Source organism: Semicossyphus pulcher, unplaced genomic scaffold, assembly GCF_022749685.1.
Source record: "Semicossyphus pulcher isolate SPU_LCO1_2020_fin unplaced genomic scaffold, fSemPul1.0.p SCAF_21, whole genome shotgun sequence".
NCBI classification, from domain to species: domain Eukaryota; kingdom Metazoa; phylum Chordata; class Actinopteri; order Labriformes; family Labridae; genus Semicossyphus; species Semicossyphus pulcher.
The window spans coordinates 6,367,107-6,384,614 of record NW_027211695.1 but is presented as its reverse complement, the minus strand read 5'-3'; the positions used below and the strand labels follow the sequence as shown (position 1 = coordinate 6,384,614).

At 41.5% G+C, this 17,508-nt stretch overlaps 1 protein-coding gene across 1 annotated transcript in view; it reads left to right on the top strand.

The window, feature by feature from the left end:
• The window catches only part of LOC138600386 (adhesion G protein-coupled receptor L3), a 242,443-nt gene that overhangs the window by 214,382 nt on the left and 10,553 nt on the right, over nucleotides 1-17,508 (top strand). The window contains exons 18-23 of the mRNA XM_069671786.1: nucleotides 918-984; nucleotides 3,570-3,661; nucleotides 8,005-8,046; nucleotides 10,750-10,776; nucleotides 13,222-13,390; nucleotides 14,772-14,897. Coding sequence (XP_069527887.1) covers nucleotides 918-984; nucleotides 3,570-3,661; nucleotides 8,005-8,046; nucleotides 10,750-10,776; nucleotides 13,222-13,390; nucleotides 14,772-14,897 — 523 coding nt within the window. The remainder of the gene's footprint in view (nucleotides 1-917; nucleotides 985-3,569; nucleotides 3,662-8,004; nucleotides 8,047-10,749; nucleotides 10,777-13,221; nucleotides 13,391-14,771; nucleotides 14,898-17,508) is intronic.

Genomic DNA, 17,508 nt, shown 5'->3' with positions numbered 1-17,508 from the left:
ATTTTTTCACACATATTTTTGTCCAAAGCACTTCTCCACCAACACTGTCAAAACCCAGCTTTGTGTTTCCCTTAAGTGCCCTATACACTTCAAATTGCCTTAAAATGCTATTGAATTACAGCTAATTCTCTGCCACTTCCATTTTCCCTCGCTGTCAGTCTGAATGACAATGCGCCTGCATGAACTGTAATTTTCCAGTGGCCAAAAATGGAGGCGTCTATCTGCTGCAGCGGCGGAGATTAAAAGATTAATAATTCAACCACAGGTCATGAATCATGTTTTTTTTTTTCTTACTTTCGCCGTTTCTAAGGAGCTCTGTCACCTTCCAAAGGCCTTGTTGCTTCTCTGTATTTAGTTTCAGCGGAGTGGAGAAGGACTGACGATGTGTTATGTTTTGAAAGGAAGGTCAGGGTGGAAGGCTTTATTTAATTATTGACGTAATTATAACAGCGCTGCGGTGTCATATCAGTTAACATGAACATGTAAGACACTTTGTTGAGTCAGGGTCACGGTCAGTCTGATGTCTTTGGAGTCAGGATTCAATTGAGAACTAATTGAATCATCCATAAATTTGTCGTTTGCAATGGTAATTTGCAAACTTAACCCGACAAATTTGGCTTTTAGCTTTTAGCCTCTTAGCTTCATCCCATCCCTTTTTTCCCCCTTCACCCTTAATAGCACACCTGTTTCCCTTATGAAAGTCCATTATTATTGCTGTCTCTGCCACTAAAAGCCCCCTTTTCTTCCAAAGTCTTCCTGTTGCTCATAATTCCTCAAGCCCCTCGTGGCCATCCATGTTTTGAAGTGCCTATTCCTCTGTGTCACTCCTGCCTCCTGCTTGATGTATATCCTCTGAGGAAGAGTATAAAGCTATAACCTCAAATCTCTCTCCTCACTCTCTCTCTCTTCCACTGCAGTTGTTGGCTTCGCCTGGACACCTACTTCATCTGGAGTTTCATAGGACCAGCAACCTTGATAATTATGGTAAGCATGACACCACCCTCATTGTACCCCCCACCCCCTCCTCTGCTTTCCTCATTAACCCTACTTAGCCTGCGGGTCGTCGCTTAAATGGTCCGCCGAGATCCCCCTTTTTTCCAGCTCCTATCCTCCCTCTTTTCTCTGCCCTGTTGAGCATATATGCCACCGCCGGGCACGGAGCCGTCCAGAAAAACGAATGAGGGGTGTAGAGAATATATTGCAGTTTGTCACCCCGCTGCAGTCACCAGCTGAGACAATTTTAAGGGGAGGGGGGTGTAGTGGAGGGGTTAGTGAGAGATACAGAGAGAAAGAGAGTGAACTCTGCTCAGTATGCAGTGTTGGAGTAATCCGCACTGCGATTATGATTGATTTTGTTCCCGTTCCAACTCTACTACCTTTTTTTCTTCCAGCTCCTCCTCGCAGGCGCACAGATACACAAGGACCCACACACACACATTTTCTGTGTCTTTCCCAACTAGGACAGCCCTCATTTTCTTTAAAAAGCTAATTTATTGATCCAAGTGCTTTAAATCTAGTGTCAGAGGGGTGTTCATCTTAGCATTTAAGCTAATGCCAAGCTGTAAATATTGCTTTGGCACAGGAGACGTGCTCCTGATTTTCAAAGACATCAGTCAGCCATCATTATAAATACTCAGATTCGGTAAATCAACATTGCTGTTTAGATGTTTTATCCCACAGGACCCAAATTATGTCCAAAATCTTCAGACAACTCTGAAAATACTGCCCAGCAGGATGATCAATCCAGTAGAGGACCTTAGGCCCCTAAAAGCTGACATACCCCTATTTGGGAGACAAAGCAAAAACATTTCAATAATTGAAAGCTCCTGTGAGGTGTTTTTCACTGGTCATGAAACAGACTGAAATTAATTCTGATGACTCTTTATGAACTACAAAAGCAAACCAGACCATCAGCAACAACATTGATTATTTCTATAGTTATTTTTAATGCCTGAAGCTGCTGATGGGGGGTAGGTGTGAGACGAAGCGACTGACTGCGTTCTCCCTTGGTTTAGATTTTCCAGGGCAAACATTTAAAGTGAGTGATACATATGACTTTTAAAGAAAGCAGGGTACGATTTTTTGTTAAAAACCACCACTTAATCATGTACAGGACGTGTCTGCTTATGAAATCGATGGTTGTATACAAATATTTCACACAAAAAAATTTGATTGTTTCTTGATCATCCCCTAAACCAAAAATCGGACGCATTTGGGCAAATACAGCGTCATCCATCTCAAATGGTTTCGACTCCCGGTCTGACGATCATTTGGTGCATGTCATCCCCAACTCTCTCCTCCTCACATTTCCTGCCTCTCTTAAACTGTCCTATATAATGAAGGCCAAAGCCTTATCATGGGGTGCCGGTTTAGTGCAGCAGTTAAATCATGTGCCCCATGTATAGAGGCTCAGTCCTTGATGCGGCGACCCCGGGTTCAACTCCCAACCTCGGCCCTTTGCAGCGTCGTCCCCCCAAATATGCTGATCATTTGGTGCATGTCCTACGCCACTCTCTACTCCCCACATTTCCTGTCTCTCGTCAGCTGTCTTATAAATAACGACAAAAGCCAAAAAAAACTCACACCTGTATTTCTTAGATTTACAAAGAAGGATATCTATGTTCAGAAGAAGGCTAGAACTTAGAGTGAGTCTGTTATATTCCTTTGTAAACAGTTAAAAAATGTCTCGTATTAACTAAATGTCACCTGCAAACAACAGCACAGAGAGTGAAAGCTCTATAATTGCTGTAATTTCTTGAGGAGTCACTGTGAGAAGACCTGAATGCTGTGACCGTATTTGACTCATTCTCTTTGTTTTATTAGCCGACTCGGAGAGAAAAAGGAACATAATGTGCTTCTGTTAAATGTATTTTTGATATCTTTTCTGACTTATTTTAATGTGTTTGGCAAACACAGGCGCAGAGGTTCAACTAAGTGAAATGTGCTCGATTCGAATTCCGTGTTTGCTATTAAGACATTTTTGTCTTCTTGATAAGAAATCCGAGAAAACCGAGCACTCGAGGAATGTTTGCACAGAGCACGAGGGTGAATTAAAGCGTGCCCCATTTTATAGCAAAAAGGGTGTGAATAAAATTATACCCCACCTTTGCTGTTTGCTTTCGAAATAGCTTGAAGCACAATGTTAGAAAAGCTGAAAGTTCTTCAAGCGGAAATTTCAAGCGATGCCAAATATTTTTTTTTTCACAATGTGGAAACTGTAAAAGAAAAACGAATGCTGCAGCAGCAGCAGCAGCAGTGGCAGTTATTCCCTGTGGTTGCCTCTAAGTGTGAATATGATGAGACAAGTGTGACTAAGTCAGATGGAAAGGCTCCCTCATACAAGTATGCAGCTGTCTTGTCTCACCGTTCCCCTGTTTAGTCTGTCGTACCGCCACAGAGGTTTCACAGGATTTTGCGCTCTGTTTGGCAAAGTGGGAAACCAAGTCGGGGCTGCGGCGTTCCAGCTTTGTGCTACAAAGTGCTCTGATTTAAAATGAATGGAACTGAAACATGAAACATACAATCTTTATTCCCCTCTCTCTCTCTCCCTCTCCCTCTCTGAATCTCAGCTCAATGTGATCTTCCTGGGCATCGCTCTCTACAAGATGTTCCATCACACGGCCATCTTGAAACCAGACTCGGGTTGCCTGGACAACATCAAGTAAGTGCACTCAGATCGCCCAGATATCCATTAAAGCCGACCAGAAATAGCACCTGCTGTGACGTTTCAGAATGAGTGTGACGGGCACTCCAACAACTTTATTGTGTCTGGTGTGAGCCGACTTTTCCTCCTGTTTCCTTCACTTAAATGCACCTCCGGTTAAAGAGCAAGATTTTGGATGCTACTCTGTATTCACGCACGTGCTCCCGAGCTTTTCACTCTATCTCGCCTTCTCCTTTGATATTTTGAAACCTCATTAAAAGCACTTAAGGTTGTGAACACCCAACCCAAGGGTCCAGGAGCCTGCAAGGTAAGCACCTCCCATTACGTTGAAAGGTTGTGTCAGACGGGGTTAAAATCAAACAGATATGCTGTTGCGTCTTCGTCATTATCTGAAGAACATTGTTGTCTGCACGGGGAAAAGGCCAGGGGACAATCTGACAGACCTGACCGGGTGTTATCTTGGTGTCAACATGCAGGTGATGAATATTCATAACGTGTCTGTGTGTGTTGTATGTGTGTTTATCTGCCGATGCCTGGCTGCTTCTAGATAATATGAAACCTAAAGGGATAATAATGACGATAAAAGTCAGATGCAAACTTTGTTTTTGAAAGTTTAAATTATTTTAGTTATGCTTGTAATTTAAAGAGGGGGTATTATGGATGTGTTGGATGTCCAGACTAAACGTGAATGAAGTTTCAAATCTGTAGGTAAAAAGTATGCTGGAGTAATCCCCAGGCTTCTCCGCTCAGTCTGCAGGCTGCTGTGAACGCCAGGTTTCACACAGTTTTTTTTACACGCTGCAGTTTGTGATGTCACAAAGTGCCGGCCAATCGGAAGAAAGTGGGCTTGTAGGGGCAGGGTTTCTCAGGCAGAGGCTGTACGAGGACCTGCACAGAACACCAGTGGGAGACAAATAATAAATGTTTTTAACTGTAAATTGTGCTAAGCTAGTGAAATATGAACCTTGAAATTAGCATAATGCGCCCTCTTTAAGTCAATTCAGCTTGTGAAAGGTTTCATTTAAAGCTAAAGATAAATTATCTGGTCTCTAGGCAAAACATTTGGAAGTGTATTATGTTGTGTGTTAAAAATCTGTCTGTTAAACCTTCTTCTTAAAGGGCCATACACATGGTTTTTAGCTTTATTTCAAACAATGCTGCTTGTTTTCCCCTAATTTGGATTATTATGTTCCTGCCAATGTTTTCAATTAATTTCCATAAGATATAAGATTCAATTAGCCGACATTTTAAACTAGCTACAGTTGTGAAATCCATCACAATTACAGTCTAACGTTAGTTTTGTGAGATAATAAGAGCATTATAATGGAAATGTGATGTAAACTTGTCTTTATGTTATCCATGATTGATTACATAATGGTACAAGCAATAATCTTTGAACGTTAATTAATTATTTTTGGGTGCAGCTGAAGCACTGAGGTTTCGTCCAGATTGACCCATTTCACGTTGAACAAGTCATGTGATCCATTGTAATTATACATAATATTGATTACTGCAGCTTTCAGTATCATCTGGATTAAACTCTACAGATTTAGCTTCACAGACTGGTTCAGGAATACTTCTGAAAGTTTGTACTAGACGTCTGGCATGTGAAAGAAAAGTTTTAGAAGTTTGTTTTTAACGTCCTTCACCCTGAAGGATGACACAGCTTTTCTGGTCACTGTCTTGACATAAGCCCCAGCTACCTGGTGTCAGGGCAGACTCACTCCACAGATGGTGTAAAGTTGTTTTGCTGCCTGTTGGCTATGATGGATAAGGGTCTGTGCTCTGTTTTTGCTGTCTGCCGTGTCTTTTTTTTTAAGCCACTCTGGACACATTAGTCTCCTTTATGGCCGACGTTCTGGCTGTTTTTTTGGGGGGGCATCACATCACTGGTCGTGTCTCAGCACAGTGGCCTTGTCTGCCCTGTTCCTCTCAGCACAGTGATACATACAAAAAAACAATCTTCTGCAGGCATGATGTAGACTGCTTTAGCTGCGCCATGTCAGACTGCACTGTGCCGATGTGTTTTTCCATCACAAATTCACTGCAGGGTGGTTCTGAGACAAGCCATGGTGTTTAAGTGCTGCTTTGAGCACAACCAAAGAGTGACCTGCTCTCAAATTACAGTCAACTCAAGATAATATGTAGGAGGGCTACATTAAAAGACATTCCACGTCTGATATTTAGCTGTTATCATGCTGTGAACTCAGTCGCTAGTTGCGTCATTGGGTAACAACAAAAAGCTAGTAGTTATAGCAAACACCCACTAACTGCCAGGTAAAACTCAGGATTCAGCTAACAGAATTAGCAGACAGAGCTAATGTTAGCTTGCTAACATATGAGCCATTTAGAGTGAAGATCAGATGAAATATGGAGAACTATGTATTGTTTTGTAAACTGGAAAGATTCTTAATATGTTTCACCAAAGTAACACCACCTTCATTACATAAAATTATGCCAAAAACGTTAGCTAACATTTGCAAGGTTAGCTAAAGTAATATCATGTTAGCTAATGTAACAAATTAACCTAGCTAATTTGTTACATGAGCTGAAATTTGATCGCTTAAGCTAACCTAGCTAATGTTAGCTAACATTTTTCTAAATGTCTATATGAGTAGTACTAACTATGAATTTTCCATCTGTGCAGGCGTAGATAAGACATAGTCATACTCAGAGATGGACAGGTTGAGAGACCCACCTAAAACTTGTTTTTTTTGGGAGTTAGGGTACAGCTACAAATGCTACGTTGACTTTCTGCTAACAGTAGTGATTGGTTAGAATAGACAGTGCTAGAAATTAGTCCTAGCAACATATTTACACATATCTCAAGTCTTTACCAGGTTAGGCATTCTGAAATTTAAATTGTGTAACAAAACTGGTTTGAACTAGAAGTTAGGAGTGGGCTTTTAACCACAAACTTTGATTTACATTGCAACCTAATCCTTGTTTTACTGTTCTTCTACTGATAGAAGCCATTTCCAGCTTTTTCTGCCCTGCTTTGTCCAGTGTTATAAGGTCCAATACTTAAGCCCAATGTTAATCAGCTCCTATAGTGGCTACATGGTGAAAGTCAGTCAGGGTCACCTCTTTTCTCCACGTTTTACATCAATATGTCAAATAACAGGCTTTATGTTTTTTGGTCATATTATGGCACGTAGGCTACAATAGAAAATGTGAATTATAAGAATGCACAATGCTGCAGTGAAAGAACTGAAATTGGGTTATGCACTCAGCCATCAAGGCCAGTGATGGACTTGACTTGAAATCATCTGAACATTTGGATTATTACTTTTTAACATGCCCTTTTGCCATTATATTTCCATCTTGTGAAAATACTGTTCGGACTCTCCAGACCGCAAGCAAACCATTGATCCAAAATACTTTAAGCAGTACAAAGTAAAAACAATGTTCTAGCATAAAAAGTACCCAAACAATTACCTTTTTTTTAAGTGTACAGACACTAGTTTTCTTTAGCAGACTACTGTGTATGGCCAACATTTTTCCAAGTCCATTTATATATATTGCCCATCTCTGGTACCGTAAGATCCATTGCGCAGTTTGTTCTGCAGCAAAATATCGACTGCTGGAGTTCTCAGTGTCTTATGATTTATTACACCGGCCTCCCATAATGTAGCTGAGAGCTGACCGCATGACCTCGACTCTTACTGACTTTGGAAACAGTGTGCAATGTTTCAGATGACCATTGGAAACTAATATGAAGCTGCGCCGCTTTTGTCAGGCCTCATTCATCTGACACAGTTTCTAAGTCGAGACCCATTACTCAACGCACGGCTGCACAAGCACATTTAGAAAGCTAGCTTTAGCATTAGCCGTTTGCTAAACTGGTGCTCTTGTTTTACACGTTTTAAAAGGTAAGTATGATGAAAAATATGATTTTTTTTCCAGATATAAGATGGGTTTAATTAAAATATGCATCTTAACATCGTAGTTAATGTTTTCAGCTCCATTTTTCTCTCACTTTTCATTCGAGCTTGTCTTCGAGTTATCAAGGTGAACTGGTTGGATGCTGATGATGCCACGGGTTAATTAAGTCAATCTAGCTTAGCTTAATGAGGTGTGTCTTCTTGTGTCTTATCTTTCTGCCGTTTGCTTCCTCTTTATGTTTTGATGTCACGTTTTCTGTTCAGATTTCATCACGCTGCTTTGTTTTAGTATGAATGTTTCATCTCTCTTTCACTGTGTATCTTTCTCTGCCTCCCCGCGTTTCCTCTTTTGATTAGCGCTCACATCCTGCCGTTCTATCTTATGCCGTGTTTATCTTTAACATCTTTCTTGTTTTTCATCTCCCGTTTTCTTTTTCTTCCCCCTCTTCATTTTAGCTACCGTTATTATGATGGATGTATTATTGTAGAATGGCACTGGTAAGACGCAACATTCCTCAGTCGAGGCTGTAGAGTAGAATTGATATTGTGTTTGACGTGCTTCTTCCCTCCTCACCCCCTTAATGGAGACAGCAGCTGCCAGTGCGCTGTGATTCATGGATAAAAACATGACTTTTGTATCAGTGCGACTCTAAATACCAAACCTGCTTCTGAATACGGCGTATTTCCAAAATGATGGATTGAACATTTTGCAGAGAAAGGTGCGACTTGCAGAGCATCCAGATAGGGAACATCAAATAAAATATGCTAATGAGAACGATGTCAAAGATAAAAAAAACACCTCCGCTTGCATCGAATGTGACGCTATTGATGTCTTAAACTCTTTGAGGTGATTAGCATTTTAAGCATACCTTTGGTTCAATAATTAACACCCTGTCTGGTTGATCACAGCGCTTCCTCTTTTCCTCCCTGAAACAGCCTTTAGACAGATTTAAACCAGGCTGAATTGACCAATTGCAATCTCATACATAAATGATCTGTGACATTGCGAGGAATGGCACCTCTGCAAATTAAGCCATTTTGAAGGAAATTGGCGGTAATTTGGTGCCACAGTCTGAAGTGCTTCTGGGTTTTGAATTGCTCATTTTGGGGTGTTTCTTCTCGTCGATTAGCTTCTCTCACTTTTATAGTGCTTTGAAAGCCTATAAGTGCTGCCAGGATGGATGGATAGTGTATTTATATATTGCATAATCATTCAGATGGACCGGGTTTTATGACGAGTACAGTTGAGCTAAAGCACATACATCTGCTATATCTGTTCGCAACTTTTAGCGTTGCAAGCAGTGAAGCCAGCAGCCGTTCCTGTGTTGAGAAGGGAGGCTGGAGGCCGCCTTTGTACCCCTTTTCCAGCAAACATAGCGCATTGATGCAGGGTTTTTTTCAGACCCGGGAAGACCCGCTAATAAATGCCGATTGTCTCGTTTCCCATTGCCAGTGGAGTATACTCCTTTCAGCCTCTTTTCTGATGCTTCACCGTCTGAAGTCACAAGCGCGTCAGGAAACAGGGGCGAACAACAAACATCCTCTCAGATCACAAGAAGCTCTCTCATCTCGCTGTCTTGCCAGAGTTGCTGCATCTTGCATTAAACAAAGAACAAATTCGACGTTGTACGTTGTTCTTCTGTGTTTACGAGACAGCGGCCAGAACTTCAATGCGTGTCATAGGTGTCAACAGGTTTTACGACCAGTGGGAAAGGGGCTTAACTTGATTGTCCTTGCCCAACACTCTACCCTATACCCCTTTTCCACCGAAGTTAGCACATTGATGCGGGTTTTCAGACCCGGGTAGACCCGCTTTATAGATGCCGATTGTCTCTTTTTCCATTGCCAGTGGAGTATACTCCTGTCGGTCTCTTTTCAGCTGCGTCACCGTCTGATGTCACAAACGCACGGGAGACAGGGTTATTAAACAGTGAAGATGTTACGGTGGTTAGGTCTTTATTGTATCTATTACTCAAATAGCGACAAATTTGGAACGATGTTCGAGTGCAAGGATGGAGACGGGCAGAATTTGTAGCAGAGAGGACAAGGTGTTGCTGAAATTAGCATCGCCCTGGAAAGGGGGCAGAGATTAGCGTGTCAACCCGGGTTTTGTGTTTCCATCAATGCTGATCAGAGACGAGGCAAAAATTAGCCTAGGGTCTACTGCAGATCATTTGACCCGGGTCTGAATGCCAATTGTAACCTTTCCCACCAAGCAAAAAAGCCGGTTGTTAGGGGCTGGTAGCAGGTTTTTTGACCAGTGGGAAAGGGGCTTAACTTGAGTTTCCTTGCCCAACACTCTACCCTACATTAACTTCAGGATGCCACAAGCATGAACCCAGATTCTACAACTTCTTTCTATAAGTAGCTTTTTGTCATGCAACAGTCCAGGCGGGATAACACTCAACCGAAATGCCCCCTCTTCATTTGTCAGAGATCTGTTCTGCTTTTCAGTGACTGTTACGCAGTCTCAGAAGTTTTCGCCTCGAGGCTCCTTCCAAGCAGCTCTCAAATTCATCCCCATATTTATCTGATAACTCCAGAAGAAGATAAGCCGCGCCTGATATGAGTCATAGCCTCTTCATATCCTGTCGTCCTGGATCCGTTTCTCATGACCTCTCGTGTCTCTATCATCCACTGTTTCTTCCAACAAAAACCTGCCACTAGTTAGAGGACAATATTTAGCTCTCTTTGTGCCCACTGCTTGTGTTTCTGTGTCCATTCCGGGGGCAATCGCCTTGATGAAGTACCTCTCCCACCAGGTCATTAAGACAGCCCTGGGAAAATTATGTTTAATGGTTGCCCGGGTGAATTCATAAATCATTTATTTTGCCGCACACCTGGCCCATTTATAACTGCTTAAATGCGAAGGCCTGCCAGCATTTATGAGGGGAGCTAGATACTTCTGTGATCTGAGATAATCACGGTTATCACCTGTGAATCGCTAACAAATCCCTTCCAGAAATGTATGAATGCCTAGCCTTCGTGTTTGGATGTGCAGCTCTAATCTCCACTGCAAAACTAAGCCATTTTCCCTTTCTGTCTTTGTGTATTGTTTCCCTCTTAATGTCTAAATTTGTACAGTGTATCATTGTATGTATGGCCACACACTGTGGATTACACCTCTCTATCCCATTGTCATGTGACTTGATTTATTTCTGCCTGTTTTCTTTTTAATTTTCTTCTCGTCACGTCGCTCAGCTATCAGGATTACGAACCCGAGATCAAGTAAGGCAAAACAAGAAGGGCCTTTTCTTCCCCCATAATGCCATCTTTCATCGCTCCTCCATATGAACAAATCCGCATTCAGGTCCATCTAGCAGCCTCTCTGAATCATTAACATGATTTATAGTGAAGTACTCAGTCATGTTGAAGGCTGCATTAGTGTGCACACAGCACTCCTGTCTTAGATATACACGGCCTGCAGATGTGACAAGCAAGATTAGTTCTTAATGGCACCTGTGTCTTCGCAGTGCACTGTCAAAAAAAAAAAAAAGATACAGTAATATAATGTAGATTTGGCATGCGTATTTGTCATTTGGAATCTGCACACAAGAGGTGAATCAAAGTGTAGGGCTGTGATTTCAGGGGCAACTTGAAAAGACTGTAGAGCCGCTCAGGTAGTTAAAAGCTGTAACACCAGATCTTGTTAATGAGAGTACATAAAAGGTAGAGAGAACTTGTAAGAGCTAACATTCAGCATTCAACGGTTGGAAAAGAAAGCTAAAAGTCATTTTACTGTTGAAGAAGGAATTTCAGGATTAAAACCAGTGGATAACTGTTTGAAATAGTTGGCAAAATTGAATGTTTATATAGTTATCATAATAATTTCCATGTATGTCCTCAATAGCGCCAAATAGGGCTGAACAATTCAAATCGCAATATGACCTACTTTCAAATCGCAGGAGGGTTTATAGCATAAATTTGGATGTACAAGGCACACTTTTTTCATCTTAAAAGTGGGCTGTGTCCTTTATACCGGTGCGACCAATATACCAGTACAAAATGTAGAGTAAGGAATTTCATTGTGTTACAGTGTTTAACCCAGACAATGGTGCTAACGGTTTGTTAAGTTGGGTGACGTCACATCTTCACATTAAACTGCTTCCGGGTCCAAGCCGCTACAACATCTCCTATTTACAATATGCCACAGTGCTAACATAATTGCTGCCAACGCTTCGTCACGGACATGCACCGTCATGATCGCCAGTTCAGCCGTCGCCCGCACGTCAATCAACGTTAACGTAGGCTGCTAGCTAGCTAGAAGGATTGCAAACTCGACATGGCGAAAACAGATGGTAGGCTGTAATTTGAGTATGTTTTGAGTGTGTTTTAAATGAAAAATAGTGTTGAAATAACTTTTTTACACATTTTTATTGATAAATAGCTATGGAAAACTTTTTTCCCCTCTGGGATGCCCCCAAAAACAGAATGCGTCTTATTTTCTGGTGCGCCTTATATTCCAGATTTTACGGTAATTAAAAGCTGTAACACCAGGACACCAGACCTTGGTAGTGAGAGGGCATAAAAAGGTAGAGTTAAATGGTTGGGAAAGAAAGCTAAAAGTCGGAAACACTGTTAACAGAATAAATTTGAAGAGTAAAACAGATGGATAACAGTTTGAAATAGTTACAAAACGGCTAAACTCACATTTAACCATTTTAAATGCTGCACACATTATATTTGTAGGTGTAACAATAAGAAATAGAATAGCCCTTTGCAAATTTAAGTAACATCATCATCCGCATAGAGTGATATCAGGTTAGGACTAAAGCGTGGTCTTGTATATATGTCGCAAGCTGGACAGTAGGTAGAGGTTTTAACCAGCCATTGACCAGCCATAATTCACGCTGTACTGACAATGCATGCCACTCAAATTCAAAGCAACAGAGGAAAAACATACATACCGTTATAGCATTAAATCAACTCAAAGGGAAGATCCTCACACATGCAGGATGTAGTGGATGACAATTGCTGGCAAGAGGCAGATATTAATCTTCTGCCTCGCCTTCTCCGGCGGAAAGGGAGTCACCCAAATACCAAAAGGGTGCAGGTGAAGAAAAAATGGCACTTGTCTGCAGGGTGCCTGCATGAAGATAGAGCCCTTCAGCATTCATGTCCTCTGCATTCTCAAGGGCATTTATCTCCATCTAACATTCAGCTGGAGTAGGAATTGTGTAATTTACTCATGTCAATAGTCTTCTAATGAAAACTTAGAAGGCTGTTTTTGTTACTCTTTGCAATTTATACAGTCCGCCATTATCGTATGTATGACTCTGCAGCGGTGTTATAATGTATGGGTTTTCAAATATTCAGTGGCATCACTTGAAAGGGTTCAAATAAGGAAAGGAAAAGGTGACTAAGACAAGTCTGGAACCAGAAAATGAAGATTAAATCCATTGTCATTTCTCATCAACGTCTTCCCCTTTTGTCATTTCTTTTGTGCCTTTTTCCCCTCTCACAGGAAAACCTTTATCAACAGTTGACTAGATACCCTCGACCAATTTCTTTAGGATGTTTTGAATTCAGTCACGGTTAAACCTGTAAATAATTCATACCTCCATCTATTCTCTCAAAATATTTTGTTGGCACAATTTACACTCTGTCTCGCACGGTCAGAAGCAGTTTGCTCTGTCAAATGGTTTCTAATACGTCTGTTTGTGTATGTTTCAGATCATGGGTGATCGGGGCCATAGCCTTGCTATGCCTGCTGGGACTGACCTGGGCCTTTGGCCTCATGTATGTCAACGAGAGCACGGTGGTCATGGCCTACCTGTTCACAATCTTCAACTCCCTGCAGGGAATGTTCATCTTCATCTTCCACTGTGTGCTGCAGAAGAAGGTATGGATATAAGAAGGACATCAGCACATATCATTAACCCCTCGATCCCACAGGATCCGTCTCCGGCGCGTTCTGTCTGCACCGCGTTTCTGGTTCGTCAACGGCGCGAGCCCTCGCCCACAGGCAGCGTGTCTGATCCGCAGCGCAGCGGAGCGCTGGCCCAAGCAGCTGGATTCGCGAGAGAACTACATTATCGCGCAAGAATTGAGAAATCACGCGATAACATCAATGTTAGCAGAGCAACACACAAACTACAGTTCAGTTTGCACATCCGAGGTTGATTATCTGCTCATCTGGAAATCATTCCGTGATTTTTGTGCTTCTACTATGGAGGAGTACACGACTTAATTAAAAGTGTTCTTTTTTCAAGATTTCAGTGTGTTGATCTTAAAATAAATGGAAAAAAACGGGAGTCTGTACCGGTCTGAACATGGTGTTTTATTTTGAAATGACCGGATGCTGTATGCTGTTTTCGCGTGTGACTTCCTGTTTGGAACAGTCTGACACGTGCTTGAAGCGGGCTCCGTCAAAAATAGCCCGGCGCGAATCTTTAATGGAGCAGAGCGGAGACACGCTTCTGGGACGTGCCGGAGACGGACCGCGGTGCGTGCTGTGGAATCACAAGCATTGACTTGAATGGGTGCGATCAACTCTGGAGGTCGCGGCGCAGACAGAACGCGCCGGAGACGGATCCTGTGGGATCGAGGGGTCATAGTCTCTGGAAAACCAAATCCACAATAGCCTTCAGATTATGTAATTCTATTACATGATTACGCAATTTATTCCACAAACCAATCAGCGATACAGCTACTTATGCGTAGCGTTAGCTTTGTCTGCATGTGGTCGTTAACAGCCACTTGCTTCGTGTTTAATTCCTTAATAAAGTGGATCTTACGGAAGCCCTTAGCGGACATTTACCCGTACATTTTTTTTGCTCCGTCTCCTTAATAACAAGTAATTTCCAGTCTTTTCTCGAGATCTCGACTTATTTATCACGTTATGTTGAGATAACAACGCTGCAGCACTGTAACATCAGATGACCATAACTCCTATACCCAGAGTTGCAAAGGCACAAAACCAACAGAAATAGGCTTAACTTATAGGATAGGATATAGCCAAACCTATCTCAACCCAAAGCTATCAGTTTACACTGCAATCATGGCTTTGACAACAAGTAAAGGCCTTTTTAGCGAACGTTGCATGTGTTTGCTAACTGCTAACTATCATATGTGTATTTTTATTAATACAAACTATTAAACTATAAAATTTCAAAAGGCTTTAATACCTTTTCAGCAAGTATGAATGTCCTAACATTATTAGCATAGGATGTGGTCAAATTGTTAGCTTACACGTGCTGTACCTGTGCTTTTATTTCAAACAGGTGCGCAAGGAGTACGGAAAATGCCTGCGTACTCACTGCTGCAGCGGTAAAAGTGTGGACAGCTCCATCGGCTCTGGCAAAGGCACCGCCTCTCGAGCACCGGGACGTTACTCCACAGGGTCACAGGTGGCGGGAAACTTTACATACTTGATCTAATGCGCTTGACAGTTTCTCCTTCAGCAAACAAGGACAAATTCACGCTCATTTGGCTTTGAGTTACTGCTTAATTATGTCTTTAAGTAGCAAGAGTGCGTAGCTAGAAGCGAGTACACCAGGACAATAGTGTTTGAGATTACCCAGGTGAGCTAGGTGACTATGTGGGCCTCTTTGACAGATTCCAAGGAAGTACAGCATATGTTTGGGAGTGATAGCAGGAAAATGTATTGCTTGTTTAAACATCAAGTCAGTCTGCAATTCACTGGAGCCTGCTGCACATTAGAACAGCGACAGTGTTGCGTATCGGCTCCAGCTTTGTGAGGAATCGCTCACAAATTCAGATTTAATTGTCTCTGCCAAAATGTGCGAATGCTGTGCCTATGCGGTAAGTCTCCTTGTAAAGTAAATTGTTAATGCATTCCGCCCACATTGACATGAAGTATAGACTGAATTGCCATGATACACTATAATTGAACATCACATCCATTCATTCTAAAGAGTGTGATTTCCTTCCAGTGTTCAATTATAAATAGTCCTTCGAGTCAAAGCATGCAGTGGCAACCCACGATACAAGCTGGTTTCTGCATACAGATCAAAGTGTTTAATTATACACAGTGCTTTGACAAGACGGCTCTAACCTCATGCTCAGTCGCTCCGTATGAGCGAGACAGGAATGGAAACACTCAGAAAGACGTGGTTGTTTATCGCTAACGCTGAGTGAATGTGTAATCAGCAGAGTACATTCGAACCCGCTGGCGGTGAGCGGTTCCGAGATTTTTCTCCATCCAAAAAAACACAAGAAAACAGCAGTGTCATTTTCAACCCATCTGTGTCTCCAGTGCTGGGGACAACATGACGCACGATATGCTAATGAGATCTGCTGTGTCAGTGCATGTTAGAATATTTGAGCTGTGTGTCACCTGAGGTTGACACCCATGTGACAAAAACGACGTATCTGTGTGAGGGTGCACTAGTAATCCTCTGCGTGGGCATTTTTTGCATTATTTAAGGGATAATGGTTATATTTGTGGGAAAAAAACATGCAGAATGTCATCCTTTAATTATTTCAAGGAAAGATTAGCTGAGGTGCTGTGACAATCGTTCCAAATTTAGTAATTAGTGATGACTGGCAATGACTGAATTAAGCTGAAACTTGTCTTATGTGTTAGAGCATTGGTTGATGAGTCCTGCTGTAGACACAACAGTTTACAAGACTAAAGCAGTTATGGCAATGTGAAAATACGGAGGCCCTGAGGGTAAAGTGCAAAAAAAATTAACAATCCATTCTCTGTTCTTGATCTAAATTGATTACTGTCCAAAAAAAAAAAAGTCATCCAATCAAATTTGCTGATAATTTTTAACTTGTAAACTCATTTTTTCCATTTGTGAAACAGGTGGTGAAAAAAAAAGTTTTGCCAGGATAATTATGCTATGATATTTTTTTTCCGTCTGTTTATATGTGATTTGGTTTTTTTTTCATGTGAAAAACGTTTTACCAGGATTGTTTGTCTTATGTTTTTTGTTTTCCTACAGTGGAATCACGTTGAAAAAGTTTTTTTTTAGAATTTTTTTTTGTCCGTTTCATTTGTCCAAGCTAGTTTTTTCCATCTGAAAAAAAAAAATAATAAGATTTGGCGGTAAAAAAGAAAAAAAAAACAGTTTTAGGTTGTAATACTCATATCTGCCACTAGAGGCTGAAGTTTGTCACTACCGTAGACTAGGCTGTATTAAAAAAGAAATAGACAACATGTTAGCTCCCTAAAGAGGAAGCCAAAACATCCCTATCGCCACCTGCTGACTGGCTGCAGTATAGGTCATAAAGCCCGCCTCCTCCATGTTAACAGATGGGACATGAGTCAAACTATAAAATAAAATACACGTCAAATACATGTTTCTCAAACATGGTTTCTGTCATTATAGTTAGTTCTTATCATGCTGATTTATGTCCAAGTGTTTTTCTGACAAGTTTAGTTTGAATTAGTTATTTGATGCTGTAAAAAGGATGATTGACAGCTCTGTTGACAAATACAGCTCCTGCAGCCAATCTGTTACAGACTAGCAGAGTAGAGGAGGAACGGTGAGAGGACACGTAACAAAAAAAATCACTATAGTCATTGAAGTTTCCATATCTGTGAACGTCTGCTTCAGACCAACACAAGAAGCTGTTCTGCTGTTAAATACACCGGCGTGTGGGATCTTTGCCAGGTTTTTTTTTTCTTAAAGTTAAGTGTGTGTTTTGGTTAGTGGAAGTGGAGCCGCCAATCTCTACTGTGCAACTCTGGCTCCAAAATATGTCCCCAGCACAAGATCACAGGGGGTGCTTTGGCTTCAATTTTGTACAATGAGAGCAGATTATGAATGATTGGAATGATCCAATAACACAAAAGTAAGATGACACATTTTGCACATTATTTTCTTTTCACTTCCACTAAACCACTTTAATGTCAATCTGAAATCCTCTGTCAAGCCCCTGTGGCTCAGGGTAGAACATATTCAGCTCTGTGGTTGGATATCCAGACCCTTAGCTTGTGCAGCAGCCCATGGGACTCTGTCATTATTAACCAGGATGAACCTGCTTAGA